Source organism: Geospiza fortis, unplaced genomic scaffold, assembly GCF_000277835.1.
Source record: "Geospiza fortis unplaced genomic scaffold, GeoFor_1.0 scaffold84, whole genome shotgun sequence".
In the NCBI taxonomy this organism is placed as follows: Eukaryota; Metazoa; Chordata; class Aves; order Passeriformes; family Thraupidae; genus Geospiza; species Geospiza fortis.
This window is the reverse complement of record NW_005054363.1, coordinates 906,368-924,832: the sequence shown is the minus strand read 5'-3', so window position 1 is coordinate 924,832 and position 18,465 is coordinate 906,368. Positions and strand designations below refer to the sequence as shown.

Sequence of the window (18,465 nt, the reverse complement as noted above, 5' to 3'; positions counted from 1 at the left end):
GTGGTTTTTTTTAGGTTTGTTTGGTTTTGTTTTGTTATTTACTATATAATATGTTTTCTTCACTGTTGTTTGCATATGAGTTGGGGTGGTGCAAGGGGAGGAGAAAGGATGTGAAAGTAGAATCCTGATGGGGGATTTCCCTCATCCTGTTGTTGAGGGTAGCAGTAATGGGAGAGATGGACATGATTTGTTTATGTTCTGCATTTTTAGGAAGGAGATTGCCATGGTTATGAAAAGCTCTTACCTTCGAGGACTGAACTTAGCCTCGTTCTTTGTGGCAAGCAAAATAACAGTGTTCATGACTTTCATGGCTTATGTACTACTTGGGAATGTCATCTCTGCAAGCAGGGTGTTTGTGGCAGTGTCCCTGTACGGAGCAGTGAGACTCACAGTGACCCTGTTCTTCCCTTCGGCCGTGGAGAGAGTGTCCGAGTCAGTGATCAGCATCCGGCGGATCAAGGTAGCGTTACTGGCTGAGAGGGGGTCTGCATTCCTTCTCTTACTCTGCCTTTGTCTCTTACTCTACATTTGTCACTGACAAATGCAGCCTTATTATGGTTTTGCGGTTTGGGATCTGTGATGAAATAAGCTGTTTTGGAAAAGGAATGTGTCTCAGCATAGGAAGGATGTTGAGATGCTTGAGCACATCCAAAGTAGGGCAGTTAGGTTGGTGGAGGGCTTGGAACACAAGCCCTGTGAGTAATGGCTGAAGGAGCTGGGGTTGTCTCGCCTGGAGAAGAGGACACTCAGAGGTGGCCTTATCACTCTCTGCAACTTCCTGAAAGGTGATTGTAGTCAGGTGGAGGTTGGTCTCTTTCACCAGGCAGCAACTGACAGAACCAGAGGACACAGTCTCAAGCTACACCAAGGGAAATATAGGTTGGATATTAGGAAGAAGATTTTTACAGAAGGGGTGATAAAGTTCTGGAATGGTCTGCCCAGGGAGGTGGTGGAGTCACCATCCGTGGATGTGTTTAAAAAAAGACTGGATGTGGCACTCAGTGCCATGGTTTAGTTGAGGTATTGGGGCATGGGTTGGACTTGATGATCTTGAAGGTCTCTTCCAACCTTGTAATTCTGTGAATACCTTCTGTATGCAGGTACAAAAAACATGATATGCACTGTAGGGTGGGCTGAGATGTAGGAGAAAAGTGTGCATGGCAAAGAGGTGTTGTAGACATTTCTGAAGTGAGAGGAACATGTGTACAGATATGCAGGCATGCTGGGATTGGGGTTTGAAGAACAAAGCAGGCCGGTGGGAGCTATAGGATTCATATTTCAGACTGCAGTACCCTGTCATCTGTGGAGGACAGGTGTGAACCCCAGCTTCTCTCTTGTGGCTGATTTCAGTGCTGGAGTGAAGATTCAAATTCAGCAAGAACGAGCATTGGCAGTGCTGATGCTGCTCTAACAGAACCAGCACCATGTTCTGGTGCTTTTTGGTGTTAACAGGAGTGTGTTGTACACCATGGACAGCTGTGTTAAAATGCTTGGCTTCTCACTGCACTCCATAACATTGCCCACCCACCAGCTGGAGTCTGGGCAGTACCTCTGTACCTGGAAAAGCCTAGCAGTAATCTCTCTGCCCTCCCATAGCTCCTGACATCCTCCTCCTGCTCCCTCTTAGTTACTGCTTTCTGTAAGTCTTCAGCAGCTATCTCACATCTGCAAACTCTTAGCTGAGTACTTGTTAACTAGTCTTGGCTTCTATGATCAAGACACTCCTTCTCTTCCCAGAATATTGTCCGCTGCTGCCTATTTAAGGTCCTTAGACTCCATGAGTCAAAGGATAAAAGAAAATTTTTTTAGGTTTTATCATGAAACTGTGGCAGCTGTTAAGCTTAAAAGTTTTCTGTGGAAATAATCCATTTCCTTTCTAAATGTGTTTGGGCTATTGAAAGTCTAGCATCAGGCAAGGTGTGGCAGAAGTGTGGCTATGGTACAAAGTGCATGCTTATGCAAATGAAGGAAGAGTTTGCTGACTGGAATGTAATGTAGAATAGAAGTGCAGTAGTGAAAGTGAAGTGAACCAACTTTGCAGATGTAAGCAAGTTTCTTTTTTTGTTCATGTCCTGGACTTTAAAATGAGGAAGTGTTCAGAGAGTGTTCTGTCTTCTATTGGCCACTCAAAGAATGCTTAACAGAGACAGTGGACAGCTGCTTACTGCAGCCTCATTATTCTTCCAATGAAATAACATAAGCCTTTGCCAGCAGTGGAATGAGAAGGTGTTGCAGTGAGGGTTTCACATCTTCTGCATGGAAAGAGGGAGTTAAACAATTTTAAAAGTTGCTAGTAATTCAAGGAAAAGACTGGACAGGTTCTTAAGATCCATTTCTTTCTGGAATTCTTTATTGAGCAGGTGGTTGTTAGAGTCGTCTCCTGTTAGGTCTGCACTTCTGGAGGTTTTTAAGGAGGGAGAGCTAGCTAGTTACAGGTACACTGTTGGAGTTGTGCATTGCCTTGGAAATGCAATTCTTTGATCAGTTTGTCGTTGCTTTTTCCAGCCCATAATTAATGTTGTGTATGCTGCCTTCAAAAAATGTGTTCTTTTCCCATTCTCAGTCTCACTTTAGGCAATATCCTCTGCTTTTCTTTTATTGCAGAACTTTCTGATGCTTGATGAGGTCTCACACTTCAAGCCACAACTGCATGGCAATAACGAAAATATCCTTCTTCATGTTCAAGATTTGACTTGCTCTTGGGATAAGGTAAATTTACTTATGTATTAAGTATATTGATGTTGCTGGCATTGAAGTCTAAAACGCAGTGTGTGTATGTATGGTGTGCTGATACTCCGTATTCCATCCTTTGTGTTTGAGAATCCTGTCAGTATGTTGAGCTAACTCTGTAGAATGGTACTGAAGACATTATCAAGTGCATCTTAGAAGGATCTATTTCTCAATACTATACTAAATGAAAAACTTCGTGCTTCTTAGGGAAAATATCTCTTTTTATTAAGCAGCACTGTATTGTGGCTGAGGTACTTAAATTGGAATTAAGGACAGACACCACAGCAAGGTCAGCCTTATTGTGTGGGTTTTTTTTTTCTGTGAGCTGAATGCTTGATCAGTCCATTAGTCTAGAACCAGTACAATATTATACTTACCACAACAGGTTTGAAAGCTTTAGAGACGAGTCAGCACATATTTGTTGCTCTGTATTTTGAGACTGTTCAGCTGCACATTTTTTTTCTGCTTAAAATGCACCAAACTCACCAAAATGGCTAGAAAAAGGGACAATAAACATGTGATAAATTTATTATATATCTCTTTTATGTAATAAAGGCAAGGGTTGACTGTTTCTGTTTTAAAACTTTAATTGCTATGGTAAGCAGCAATTTGTGCAGAATTGTTGGTGCTATTGAAGCCGGGCAGTATCCTCACACAAGAGAGACTTCAGTCTCCATTAGAAGTGCTGGAAGCTCTAAAAATTATGAATGGATCAGGATACTGGCATTACTTTTGCATATAAATGTAATGCAAATAAGATGTCACATATTTCCCTTTCTAAGCCCTGTTCCCCTACCTGTGCTGTGTCCCAAGGAAGATCAGGTGAGGTGAGGATCTACCTACTTGTAGCTATGTAGCTGCAAAAGAAAATTACTATTTTATTCTGCTTTACTTTCTCAGACTCCTCTGTGGCATTAATATTTCTGAGGCATTGACCAAGCTTTTAAAAATTAATAGATATGAAAGGGTTGATTGTGAATACATTCTAATGCAAAAAGCAGTGTATTGCCTAATCTTTGTTCTCAAACTGACTTTGGTACCACCATTAAGAATTTACAGGAAATGGTTGCATAAAGTGCCCATAAAACACTTTTTTTTTCATTAGTTGTTTATATTGCATAAAGCAGGGTAGCATGACTGGAATTACTGGTTTTCTTTCAGTTAAAACCAAAACCCAAACCAAGCCATCCACAAAACTGTTAATGTAACTTCCATTTTGATATTTAATTGCAGCGTGCATGGGAGAAGAGCATTTCTCTCAGAACTGTTAAGATCTGCTTAGAAAGTTTCTACTATATACTCTTAAAATGATGCAAAATAATTTTATAGACTTGCTCACTGAAAAAAGTGGTAAGTTCTGATAGAGACAAGTTATGAAAGGAGTAATATAAATGTGAATCCTTTGTCAAGCAGTAGGCTTAGCTTGCTACCCTAAGTTTCTCAAGACACTTTGGATGTCTGTACAGATACTCCACAGCAGGATGGTAATTTTTTTTTTTTATTTTTTAGAGATTGTGTGCCAAAAGCGATACTAAAAACACCAACCAAGAAGCAACCCATGAATCCAAAATCACTTGATGTGAAAAAGGAATTATCAGCTACACTTTTAGGAAAACAGCCTAACATGTTGTATTACAGTTTCTCAAAAGATAAACAAAACGAATTAATTCCTGGTCACACTCTAGTTTTACTTAGGCAGGTATTATCTGAGTACCACAGGCTAGTCTGATACCACCATGGAACTAGGGATTCTTCAGTACAGCTTTTTACTGATGTTCCTTGAATTTGCAGAACAGTCTGTCTGCTCAACTGAACAACTTCAGATTTAAAATCTCAGCATTTGAGCAGAGGCCAAATTTATCCCTTGTGATTTTAGTCCTTACATGAGAAGCCTAAGTAGTATAGTCCTTTCATGCAATATATGATCTCTGTGTCCCTTAGGTGGGCAACTGTTTCATTTTCTTGTGTGTAGGATGTGTAAGGTCTGCCCAAGCTCACCTAAGGAGTTGCTCCCCTGAAGGGATCATTTTTGTGTCCTCTTGTCCTTGCATTCTCTGTCTGTTGCCTCCCTTGTGCTGGTTGTTAATACTGGTTTGTATGACCTTGTGGTGAAGCACTCAGAGGGATAAAGCAATAGAAAATGAATCACTTTTAATGAGATCAGTTTTCTGATAGCTGAGTCCCATAAACAACACATGCAAGGTTAGGCAGAAGGAGGAAAGTTAGAGACACAGCAAGCTGACAGGGCACAGGGGAGCTGGGACATTTCTGATAATGAGCTGCCAGGTGTACTTAGCTGCAATATTAGTCTGTGCTTTAATTTAAGTGCCTCAGTTTAGTGCCTAAGAATAGGTGTGGTGAATTCAGGACAAATTGTCTTTAATTATAAGGAATACTATTTTGGAAAAATACCATGTTTCTTAGGTGTGTGTGGCTGTGCTGTTTGCTTGAATTACTACTCTGTGCAGGCTCTATGAGAACTTCCAGTACTGCTTTAATGTATAGTATGGCAGTAATAGTTTTAAAAGTTTTAAAAAATATTTCTGTGATGTTTTTTGGCTCTTACGTTATGTTTTTTAAAGTTTTTGATGCGGGTGGAAATGTCTTCGCACTTCTGTGAGTATGGAAGAACAACCTCAAGAGGTCTGAAGTAGGGCCTGTGTGTCTGAAAGCTTATTTATTTTTTCTGTATAGACATTGATTTAGGAAGAGATGTGTTCTCTTACTACAAAAAATAATCTTTGGCAGTCATAAATTTGTAGAGTTCTCCTGACCTTAGCACTTAGGTGAGCACCTGAGCTGTGTACTCTGGGCAGAGGAATCAACTTAGAGGTCAGGTGCTGCTAGTTGGGCAGACGGTGGGGTTGTGCAGAGAAAAGGAAAGAAATCCCCTTGGTGCCACCTTGTGGAAATACATAATGGCAGCAAAAGTGGTTTAGCAGAGCTGCACAAGGAGCCCAGTTCAGCTTCTGGCAGGATCTCCTGAGGATCTCCTGCAAGCCCTGCAGTGCATCCCAGAGCTCTGGCAGCGGGGCTGCCTGCCTGCCAGCGATTTCTCCTGGCACGAGTGAGCAGCGTGTGCCATCCCAGCTATCCCAGCCATCACAGATGTGGATGGATACTGGATTTCTGCTTCTTCCCAAATAATTGGAAATGAATTGCAGGTTTCCTCCTTTGCAGTCCCTGAATGTTTTTGGCTTGTGTCATCTTTTGTGTGGTGGCCTTTTCAGCCCCTTGAACTTCAAAAGGTGGCTGGAGATTTTAAGGTATTCTTAACCTTGCTCTTCTGTTTTTGGAGCTTAAGGCTAGGTTTTTGTTTAGTCCCTTAAACAAAGTACTTTTGGGGCTTTTTTTAATGCATATATTTTACTGTTTGCATTTCAGTGTCAGTCATGCTTAGCTCGGGTGAAGATGCAAGTGAAGGCAGATTGTATTACAAAGGTGTTTTGCTTTAATGAGAGGGAGCTGCACCAGGTCCTTAGAAATTGCTGTTTAGCATAGCTGTTGGAAGTCCTGAGCATCCTTCTTTCCACAAGTAGGCATTTTTGGAACCTTGAAAGGAGAGGTGCAACATATGTTGGGACATAAGCTCTTCCATAACGTAAAGGATAGGCATAGTAGAAAAGAATATTAAACAGACGCTCCTAGGGTAGTACAAATGAATATCCAGTATACAAGATGAAGTTGTGTAAAATCAAATGGCAATTTTATGGTTTCACTTTGGGTAGAGCCTTGACTAGGGCAAACACAACCCTGGCTTTCCTGAGGCTCTGAGAGCCTCAGCTCTCCATTTGTCTGTGCGCTCGGAGTGGCTGAGTGTGTTGTGCTGGGAATGCTGGTGTGGTGGCCAGCACAGAGCTCATGTTCCTGAGGCTGCCACCCAGATATGTGGGCTCTGAGGAAGCCCTGCTTCTACTGTCTTTGGCCTCTTTATTCCTTGAATGCTCTTTTAGGTGTGTTGCATGTTTGTGGGGAAGGATGAGGGTCTTTCAAAAGTGTTTGTGAATTACTGAAGAGGCAAAAATCATACGCCTCAAAATATGCTGGGCATATGGACCGTAGTTTATAGTGATGTATGCACATTGTTTTCTGTTTATAAATACTTATTTTGATGGTTTATATTTCATTACTGAGAAATTCTGACTTTTTCTCAAATCCCCAGACTTTAGAAACCCCAACACTTCAACAGATTTCGTTTACTGTCAGACGAGGGGAGTTACTGGCTGTGATTGGTCCTGTAGGAGCTGGAAAAGTAAGTCTTAATATTTACATTCCATGAGGCTTTTGAGTCTATTAAATGTGAAAACTAGAAACCTGAAAATATGCAATTCCTTTATGTGTATAATCACACATTCTGCATCAGGGTACTGGCATTCAGGATAGGCCCATGTCCTTCTGGGTGGGGCGAGGTGATGTGGAGCTTAGCAGTATTTTGTGTATTGCTTCATGACTGCATGAAAAGGGTGTACTAGTGCTTTTCTGCTGTTAGCAGTCGTTTGAGACACAAGGAGAAATAGGCCATCATGGTAGAAGACACTGTCCAGTCTCTGTGATGTCTTTAGTGCAACCAAACTTTTTAATTTTTACTTTATTTTTTTAAAATATTTTCCAGTCTTCTCTCTTAAGTGCCATACTTGGTGAGCTGCCTAAAGACAAGGGTTCAATAAATGTTACTGGAAGAATTGCCTATGTTTCACAGCAGCCTTGGGTGTTTTCTGGCACTGTCAGAAGTAATATACTGTTTGACAAGGAATATGAGAAAGAAAAATACGAAAATGTTTTAAAAGTCTGTGCTCTTAAAAAGGTAAGGCTTTCTCTTTGTGTATTTTCTTTCCATTGTTATTTTTATTTTAGTGTTCTTTCAGACCTGTGGTACAGGCTGCAATGTACAATATATGGAATTGTTATAAGTAGCATGTGAAATAACTCCTGTTGCTCATCAGAAATGTGTAATTGTTTTTGCTATCCTTGTGTAAGGCATCCTCTTCTAATTCCCAAAACTTACACTAGGGGGAGGTATAGCATGTGTGAAGCACTGACAAATTTGGGAAAAGCTGTTCCCTATTATTTTGTTTCATAATTACATTTTAGCCATTTTTAACATATGTTATGGTAGGGGTGTGTGCAAATGCAATAAGAGGCAGAAAACAAATGATCAAGCTAGCACTCTTTGTGACTTTAGTTTCATAAATATCCTGTATGCTTTCCTTTGAAATAAATGTTGTGTTTGCTGTATATTATACATTGCAAACAGCTATCAAAAGAACCTTAGGGCTATGTCGTGGACAACTTGCTGAACCCAAGTAGTTTTATGAAAAAATATATTTGAAAGGTTTGTGTGCAAAGGAGTTTGTGACATGAGATATAGAAGAGGATTAAGCCAGATTTGTCAAGAAACAGACATTTTGCTTGGCAGCTAAAAAGGTTTTGTGCAGCATGTTATGATATTTCTGTCAGCAGCGACACAGGTGAAAAGCAGATGGTTCCTGTAGTGAATGTTTTTTGCAAGACTTTTACACTTGGCAGATAGAGTTTTAGTGTCTCCTGCTGATATTCAGTCATGCTGTTGTCTAAACTTAAGGCTCTAATGACTTTAAAAGACAGCAAACAGCATTTTAAAAATCCCCACTTCATATTGATGGTAGATTTGTTTTCATAGTTTCCTTGCAAATTTATGTGTCTTATAAAAGCTGTGAATAAGCTTTCAGAAAATGTTTTGTAGCTTAATGTAAAACTTCTGTATTTCCTGAATAGGAAATATGATAATATGACATAGAACACTGTGTAATTTTGTTGTCTTATCCACAGTCCTGAACTCCCAAATTAACCAAATCTGTGTGATGAATGTTGTAGTTATTTTTCCTGAATACACTGCAGTAAGAATCAAAACAATGCGTTTTTTAGGGATATTGGCAAGATAATTTACTGATAATAGTGCAGTTTTTATTTTTTTGTGACAGATAATTTTATTCAAATAAAAACTAAAAATTTACTGTTAGACTTTCTGGTATTTTATTTGATTTTCTGAATCACTAATAAATATTCCTTCCAAGACTAAGGATAGTAGTGCACTTTCCTCTGGCACAGCTGTAGAAAAAGTGAACTTTAGGATCTCATCTATTTTTTCTGCTTTCTCAATTACCTTTTGCTGAAATTATAGAGTCATAAAGCAACTGCAGATATTATATTCAGTATGAAACCTTATATTTTAATGTGTTACATCAATACTTTTCAGATAGGAAGTGTTACATTGAAACAGCTTTGTCAGTCTTTGAAGTTAAAATGATTGAAAAAATATTTTTGTCCTTTCACATTTGCAGGACTTGGAATTATTGGCAAATGGTGACCTAACAGTAATAGGAGATCGTGGAGCTACTCTGAGTGGGGGACAGAAGGCCCGTGTGAATCTGGCCAGGCTAGTGGTTTTTGCTATTTCTAAAATTTATAAATTATCAGATTCCAGTGACTAAAGTAAACTAATGTACGACTTTGTTATACTGACATTTCTTTAAACCTTTTAGAGCCGTGTATCAAGATGCGGACATCTATCTTTTGGACGATCCACTGAGTGCAGTAGATGCTGAAGTTGGAAGACATTTGTTTGAAAAGTAGGTTACTGCTTTATTTTAATATAAAATTCAACTGTTTTATTGTAATTCCTTATCAAAAAACTTGAGAAGGCATTTCTGAGGAGATGGATTTCTTCACAAAACTTTGTACATTCACTTTCTGATTTGTTTTTTCCCTGTTTTATGTAATTGAAAGATAAAGGGTTTTTTCTTCCCCTCTATGTTTTGTTGATTTTGTTCTTTATTTTTAAAAGCCCTGTAAAATCTGTTTTGAAGATATTATAAATAGAAATATTCTTAAGGGAATATCTGCCATTTTCTTAAGGAAAATATTCAGTTTCATGCATGAGTATTGGGGTTTATGAATAATGGGGTTTTCGAATGTTAGTACTGAGTGAAGAATAAAATGGAGTGGGATTTTAAATCTCTTCTTAGTTTGCTACAACTTTACTTGCTAGTAATAAGCACTTAATTCAGCTGGCTAAAGGAGAGGACAGAACTGTCTTAGGCTGTTGAATAATTTTTAATTTGATTGTTGAAATTTCTGTTGGGTAGGTGAAACAGGGCATATGGCCTGCAGAGTAGACAGCAGAGAGCAGAAATAGAGGGAAAGAGAATGTACAAGTTTACTGTGTAAGAGAGGGATACCGGATCTTCCCCCATTTCCAAAGAAACAGGAGAGTCTTCATTAAAAGTCAGGTTCCCTTTTCATTGAGTTTCTTCTTCTCCATCCTTCTGAAACTGTCTAATTTAAGGCACATGAGTGAGTATCAGAATAATTTGGTTAGTCCCAGCCAGTGTTTTGTCCTTACTTCTTCACAGCTTGCAGCTTTCTATGTTAAAAGGCATAATCTAGAATTTACTAGAAGGAGAAGATTCTGTTGATGAAATTCAGTGGTCTTTGGTTCAGACCTTCAACAAATGTGTTTTGTTTTGTGTACTTGCATCCTTTGAATTCCATGCTCCAAATACATGAATTAATTTGGTTTTACTATTGTTCTCTCCTGTCCTCCCCTAGATAATCATAAAAACTTGCAGAAATCTTGCAGAAATAGTCAAAGAAATTGCACTGAGTGCAGTGGTATGCATGTTCTTTTTTCCCCATACAGGGAAGGTTTTAGTATCTAAATTTGAAAGTTGTATGTTCTGTTGATTCTTGCAGTTTCAAATCTGGACCCTCTGAAACCCCTTTAACATGTTGCTTTATTTTACTGATGTTTTCAAAAGGCTATTGTTTGTTTCTGTCTGCTAGTATGGAGTAAGAGTTTTATGATGTGTGGGCTTTACGTTCATTTTTCAGCTGCCACGACTGATTGATGGAGCTCATCACCTCTGTAGTTCACGTGCACTATCAAATTCCTTTAATGCCTGTTGAAGCTGTCTAGGCTTCAACTGCTGCTTTTCTGTTTCTGCACAAGATCTCTGCAATTCCAGCGTCTGACTGGATCAGTGCCTGAGTTCTGAAAGTGCGCCCACCTGAGCTGTTAACTTGTCTCTCCCTGAAGTCTTAAGGTCTCTTCACGAAGAGGGAGACAAGAAAGTACCATGGTGCCTTGTGAAGGAGGGCAGACTGCCTCTTCAGCTTGCTCTACTTTTCATGTGAGCTGTGACACTGGCAGCATCCACATTCTACTGCAAACTTGCAAAGTGCGGATTTTTGCACATGCAAAACCATAAAGGAGACAGAAGCCGTTGCACTGTGTTTTGCTGAATTTGAAACTCAAGATGAGTAGCTGGGGTTGTTTCTGTACTTTCATTTTTTCTCCACAACTCCAGATCACATTGAGCAAAACACAAAGAAGTAGAATGAAAGCATTTTTTAGAAAATGGGCTGGGTGGAGTAGTACTGGGAAGGAAAACCGAGCAATGCCTCCCTACACAAGACTTTGGGGGGGGGTGTTTACAAACAGAAATTGTCTTCTGAGGACTTCATGGAATCAGTAAAGGTACTGGAGGTAGTGGGGAGAGCATTATGTTCAGTAAATTGCTTTGAGAAACAAGGGGCAAGGCATGTACTTTAGTGCTTCCTGAATAGTGCTAGAAATGTGGAGAAGACAGAGAGCACTTGGGCAAGAATGATTTCTTAGAAGATGGTGCTGAGGAATGTCCAAAACACCACTTCATGCAGGCTGCTCCCCCAGGAGTCCTAACCACGAGGCTTAAAACAATGGATGAGATGGAAGAAACAGGGGATTTTTTAATGAGAATCTGAAGTGGATATTGTTCAGTTCACTCGCTCTTTTTTTCCTTGCAATTTTATGTTAAAGCTTATTTTTTTTACAAGTGTCTAGTCTATGTGTTTACAAAGATAGGTATGTTCCTAGTAATTCCCCAAAGCTATGGCATGTGGATGGCTGGTTCATTACATTTGCTGCTTTTCTGTGTTCTATTCAGCGACTGCAGTAAGTAGTTTAAAATATAGAAATACTTTTCAAATGAGAAAGAATGCAAGTAGCACAGCTCCAGTGGGAAAACAGACCATGATATTATAAATAAAGGACTATGGCTCTTAAGAATTTTTTGTGATTCAGACAAGTCGTTCTGTGGATGATGGAGTAGATAAAGGCAGTTTTTCAATTAATTCCTCTTTCTTGGTCAGATTCCTTGGAAGGTATAAACTGAAGATTTTCTACTTTTTTGTTATTTGTTGCCTTTTTTCCTGTGAGTTTTTGATAGTTAATAGTAGGCATGCTTCAGCCTTTTTCCAGTGGGGGGTTGCCGGTATAGTTATATGTTTTTTTACATATTTGTATTTGGATATGAAAAGATGCCTTTGTTTTATATTTATTTAAATAAAAATAGCTTTTAATTCACTTTTAAGAAATCCAATATTTTGAGACCTCTGGTTTCATAATGAGGGACAGCCATCACGGATCCAGTAGCAGATTTCTTTGTGTGGTGAAGTTTGGAGCAGATGAGGATTTCTAAGAAAATCATTCAATTGCACTTGGATCTCAAGGAATTTCCTACTCTCCCTTTTTATCTATATATTGCTATAGATTATATGGTTTCAGATCACCTTTAGATAGAGATAAAATTGTGTCCCACCAGCAGTATTGACTCAAAAGTCATGTTTTTAAGAGAGAGATTTATATTTCATCAGTCCATTGTGGCATGCCTTTCTCTAGGTATTGTTACTTCCCATGCATCTTTTCCAGTGACTTGAGCTGTGTACAAGTCTCAGTTGATGATCAGCCTGATTTCTTTCTCTTTCTCCTCTGTGCTTGTGAGAGTAGACAGAGTTGCAGGACAGTTTAGAAATCTTTTAAAATAAGGCCTGAAGGACCTAAAGTTGTTATGGTTCTTGGGAGTGGTATGCCCATCATTCCTAGTATCAGACAGAATTCACATAGAAAGAGTTCACAAACACCGGGATCTCTTGCTCAGAAAGTTCCTAATATATGGACTCTGGAGTCTGGAAATGGGTGCCAGAGGAAGCATCTCCCTATGTACTTTCTCCAGCCATCCAGTGCTACCTGGTGCCTGGAATAGGTCAATGGATTTTGTGGATCAGTTGTATTTATGCATGGCTGGGACTTGTCATGAGATGGAGATAAATGATTATCAAGGTAGGCATATAAACAGAAGCAGCAGAGTAGGAATAGAGACAGCAGAGTAGATTGTATAGGATTGTGGATATTTTGTCTCTGGCAAACGTAGCACACTGGTTTTTTAAAATTTTATAAATTTTGAGACGTGCAAAACTAACTGGGGAGTTGTTCTCCCTAAACTGCTTAAATTTAAATGGAAGGGAGAAGAAAACAAATATAGGAAGTAAATTAATGTAACAAAGGGTTTATGCCTGTGAGCAGTTATGCATGTGCTTTAATTTAATTTCATTGAAATGAATATAACTATTAACTAGAGTAAAGTTAAAATTGCATGTAAACTTCCAAAAAGGGGAGGGAGAAAGAATGGTAAGGAAGAAAGTAGAATCATTAAAGAAGAGACATTTTGCAGAGGTGAAAGAAAGCTGGTTCTTGGAGATAAAAACTTTAAAAAGATTGAAGAAAAACTTGTCTCAAAGAACAGCAGAACTGATAGGGAAGGAAGAACAAATGAGGATTTGTATGCACAAAGTGCAAAGACTCTGCATTTGTGTAGGGGAGCATTGTGTTGTTGTAGGCCCCTTTCTCAGTGTCTCCTGCTTCGTGCTCTGCACTATCAAAGCTCAAGCTAATTATTTTTTAATTCTGTAGCAGTTTGCTGTCAAAGTGCAGTGGGTTTTTCAAATGGATTATGGCATCCTGTTACTTAAGTTTGTTAACTTAAAATACGCTTTGCTTATTTTTGTTGAATCGGAAGGGTGTAGTTTCTAGAGAGTATGAATCTGTCTCATTCTGGTATTTGTGATGATGGATGAAGGTCATTGATGGTATATTTTTAGGTGATGGAAAACCAGGCAATGCTAAAGGCAGTTCTGTAAACAGATATTTGTGAAGTTTTGGGTATGAGATGTGAATGTGTAGGTGCATGCAGCGGGGTCAAGTGCCAGGTGTTGAGTCCCTGAAGGTACAATGAGCAGGGAGCAGTAGTGTGGAAAAGGAGGTGCAGAGTGTTGTATATGGCAAACCCAGAATGATTCAGCAATGTCATGCTCTTGTTAAGGAAATGGTGCCTTGGGATTTATGACTAGTACTATATGTTTCAGCTGAAATAATGTTTCAATTTTGTGCCCTTCAAAAAATGTATAGACCAGCTTCATACTCCAGTATAGGTAGTCAGGAACATTAGGTGTCCAGGGCAGGGAGGCAAAATAGAAAGCTATCTACAACTTAAAAGAAAAGTTTATTTAGAAGACTTCTTTATTACATTTATTTGTTTTTCTTTCATGTCTGGAGGAGAAGGACTTCAAGTATGAAGGGACCTTGTACACAGGAATGAGCTGGTCTAGGGGCCCTTGGGGATGTAATGGATTGAAATGGCACCAAAGGACCTAAACTTGAACTTCAGAGAAAAAATATTATAATGGCAAGGGTAGCTTGTCCCTGGAATACATTTTCAAGGGTGTTGAAATTTCTGTTTAGCTTAAACATGGAGAAGAACCCATTTAACTTCTGCCAGGAACATTTTTACGTTTAAATTGATTCTTAGTTGGGGAAGAGGATGCAACTTTCACAGTCCCTTCGTCTTGCTTTTTCTTGTACTCAAGAGAGGCTGAAGAAACTTCGGGTGTTCTCTGTCTGGATCTGGTGTGTAACTGTGCACAGGTGTGTGTGTGTGTGTGTGCTTGTGCATGTAATAAATGTGACAGGGGTGACAGCAGTTTGTCCTGTTGTCATGAATGAAGTGTGCTCACAGTCTAACAAATTGTGCTTCTTAAGAGTAGGGGGCAGTCCCAGGGAAGGTGAACTATCTGGATTTTAAAAGGCAGGTAAAAAGGCAGTGGCAGTGCTGGGCTGCTCCAGCAGATGTCTGAACTCTTGGACCAGTTACATCCCCTGCTGAGGAGGCTTTCAGTGGGTTCTCTGTATCATCAGTGAGAAAGGGACACACATCAGATCGTGATTCACTTAGAATTGGGCTTTTCACCTGGTTGTTGTTCTTCAGTTATACAGAGGAGTACTTCTAAAAGTAGATGGATGATGAAACTAAGCCTTAGTGAGCCAATTGGAAAAATAAACACTTACGGACTATTTTGGGATGTTTTGGGGTTTTTTCCTTAAATCAGTAATACGGTTTAATTCTCCAGAAGTCACTGTGGCTCAGTGTTGCAGCTGGTCTGAAAGCTTCTCTCAAAGAAGAGATACTTTTACTGGCTGTATTTCTCCATAATTTTCTGCAGTATCTTGCCCTTTTTTCTCTTTCCTTTAGTATAATTTTTTTAAAGTATTCTCTTTGCAATCCATCTTATGATGTGTACATTTGTTACAAGAATGTTTAAGACAACTTTAATGAAATGTCTTATTGCCTCCTCTTTTTTTTCCATTCCAGAAATAATTGTATTTCTTTTCCCTACCTTGAAAACTTAAGAAATTAAATGAGGAACATGTTTTGTTAAGGTTTTATATAGTTTTCATAAATCTAGTAAGCACGGTCATCTTCTTATTTTAAAAACTGAGAAATTGAATAGAAGAAGTTTTCCAGAAATAAGTAAAGTCTTTTAGGACATTTAATTTTAATTAATCTTTCCATCTCTTTGCAGATGTATTTGTCAGGCCTTACATCAGAAGATTTCTGTTTTGGTCACTCACCAGTTGCAATATCTCCGTGCTGCAAATCAGATTATAATTTTAAAGGATGTAAGTGATTTTAATGTCTATACTTATTCTTTTTAATTATCTTTTTTAATCTAAGAAAGGAAAAAAAAAGTTAGGTTTTAATTTTTAGTTAGTAAATATATTCTCTGTCTACTTATGACTACATATGGTTTTCAAGTTTTACAATTATTAATAAGTTGATTTTTCTTGGAATACCTTCCCTGAAAAACCTATTGCTGAATTTTATCATGCATGTAAATAATCTTGCATTAGTAATACTTATTTCTTCAAACACTTTGTCTGGTTCTGAAATAAAAGTTTTAGCCTTCCCTTGCTTCAAATTTAATATACTCTGTGTTAATGTTTTGCTTTTGTTCTTGTTCCTTAACACTTCTGTGTGAATTAAGAACTGTGTTAATTTTGCAACAAATCAATTTTTAAATTAAGGCTGAGAAATAGTCTCAGATGCCTTTGAGAATGAACATGCCTTCAGTACAGCTGGTTCCTTCCCATCTTCATTGTACCAGATAGTGAGAGCAGAGGGGAAATGCAAAGACTGCAGTTGGGGCTTTTTTTCCTGTTTTTTTTTTAAGGCTGGGTAGTGAAATATTTGAAATTACTTCTGATGCATCACAATGGTGCAAAAAAGGGCACTGTTCCTCTTTACTTTCCATTCAGATTGCTTTAAAAGTTTCAATAGCTCTTGAGAAATGAGTTTGTTGTAGAGCTGAAAGAAACCTGGACGTGGTCAGTGTTGCTGCTTGTAAGGTTCTGTGAGGATCAGAAAATGGAGGTGGTGTTTACCCCCGGGATGGAGCAATATAAAAAGACTGATGGTTGTGTGTGTGGTTTAATAGGTTGTCCTGAAGCTGCATGGCTTGGCACGTCCCACAGCTTCTCCAGGGAAGTGATTCTCCCCTGGCTGTAACTGGGGTTGTTCTCATCCTGTTTGTTTGTTGGCCCTGCTGCTTCAAGGTGTCTGGTCAGAGCTTAAAGAGCTTGTTTCTGCTCCTCTAAGTGAGGAACTCAGAGAGGCTGCAGCTCAGTTACTGCAGTCGGATGTGTGCCCAGCAACTCCAGAACCCCAGAGGTAGCAAGGACTGGTAAGAAAAATTGTCCTTTATGGAAAGTATATAATGAAGGTACTAAAACTTTGTATTGATTGTAGGGTAAAATGGTGGGGAAAGGTACCTATGCAGAGTTCCTGAAATCTGGCATCGACTTTGCTTCCCTTTTGAAAAAAGATGAGGAGGTGGTAGAACAGCTGTCAGTTCCAGGAACCCCCAGCCTGAAGTCTGCCCGGAACCGAACCTTCTCGGAGTCCTCTGTCTTGTCCCAGGATTCGTCCGTCCACTCACAGAAAGATGGAGCTGTGGAACAACCCCCTGTGAGTGCTCAGAGGAGAGTGGTGTCTTGATTCTTGTCTGGCTGGTTTTGAACTTATATTTTGATATGGGCTTTCCCTGCAGCATTGGGATTTCAGGGATTACTGAGTTGCATTATCAGGTGAGAGCTCGCCTGTGGAGAACCTGCCTGGCTGTGCTTGGCTGGCAGCTCACAGCTCAGTGTGGGGCTGTTCAAACCCTGGAGAGTCAGCCTGTGCAGTTCAGCATCAGCTCTGCTGGCTGCTGGGAGCACTCCTTGTTTGAGTCCAGAGCCACCACACTGTGCTTCTTTCAGCCTGTCCTCTGACAGCTGTGCTGTAAAGAGCCAGTCCCACTGTATTGGGTGGCTTCACTGTTTTTGTGCAGTGTTGAACTGAAATGAACACTTGCCCTGAAGTCCTCAGCTCTGAGAAGTGCATGTAGAAGCTGTGGCTTTATGCAAAGTCTGTGTTTGCATAGCTGGCATCAGCATGCCCGTAAACATACCCACATGATCTTGAGCTGGCCCTGCGGGGGTGATCCTGGGACACTGCTGCCTTGCTCTCTCCAGCCCTTTTGGTGGTGGAAACAGAAGGCTTTGTAGGGTGCCAGTGTGACTTCCAGGTGCCTCCTTATCTCTTGGCCTGCCCAATGCAAAAGCAGCCCTGAAGTTTCTGTACCAGAGGTTGCCTTCTGCTGGTGTGTTTGCATTCACATCAATCAGTGCAGGCTCCCTGTAACCCTGCTGGGCTTGTGCTAGCACTGCATCCATGGAACAAGCATTCCCTGTATGTCCCTGATGATTGCCACCCCTATGCTGTAGGTCTGTATTATCTTTATTTCTTCTCTGTGATGAAAAGCGGTGAGATTTAAAAAGGAAAAAAAAACCAAACCAACAAAATACTATGGACTTTTTAATGCCTTTTTGAGAAATGGTTTTACGCTCCAAAGTAGTAAACTTACATTATTAATGCCCCAGTGGCAATTCCAGTCTTAAATTCTCTTAAATTTATGGAGGTGTACCAAACTTCTTGGCAGCATCAATACTGTTGGATGGGGATAGGGAGAAGTGGGAAGGTGTGGTGGCTGGAGAAACAAAAAGCAAAGATCGGCTTCTCTCCTTTTACGGATGAGTAGGTTGGATTTCTCTTTTCATGTCTGTCAGGTCTCTTGATTCCACTCCTCTTGTACAGCCATGTCTTGTGGCAACAAAATCAACTGTTACATGTCTGCTGAACTGACACTAGTTTTTATACTGCATATACTATAAAAATAAAAAAAAACCCCTGATTTTATTAATTTGTATAGTTCTTTTACCTTCTTTATGCCTGTATAATTTTTTTCCTTCTCTGTTTTTTAGTGTCCCCCATCCATTGTTCGCTTACTATGACTTCCCATTTGTCATTTTGCTTATTTTCCCTGTTAACAGATGCTTCGTTCATATTTACAGGGAGATGATTAGAACTTTATTGATAATTTGTAAGTCTTGGGTATGTGTTGGTTGATTATGGTAGATACTTGTAGAAGAGTGTTTAATTTAAATGCTTTTCTGGGAAGGAAAGGTTGCCCACATTTACATTCTGAAAAAAGAGTCTTCCCTGA

General features: G+C 39.5%; 1 protein-coding gene across 1 annotated transcript in view; it reads left to right on the top strand.

Annotated features, from left to right (window-relative positions):
* The window catches only part of ABCC4 (ATP binding cassette subfamily C member 4), a 125,522-nt gene that overhangs the window by 15,571 nt on the left and 91,486 nt on the right, over positions 1-18,465 (top strand). The window contains exons 8-15 of the mRNA XM_031059556.1: positions 211-460; positions 2,605-2,709; positions 6,893-6,982; positions 7,343-7,534; positions 9,051-9,145; positions 9,252-9,338; positions 15,445-15,541; positions 16,668-16,886. Coding sequence (XP_030915416.1) covers positions 211-460; positions 2,605-2,709; positions 6,893-6,982; positions 7,343-7,534; positions 9,051-9,145; positions 9,252-9,338; positions 15,445-15,541; positions 16,668-16,886 — 1,135 coding nt within the window. The remainder of the gene's footprint in view (positions 1-210; positions 461-2,604; positions 2,710-6,892; positions 6,983-7,342; positions 7,535-9,050; positions 9,146-9,251; positions 9,339-15,444; positions 15,542-16,667; positions 16,887-18,465) is intronic.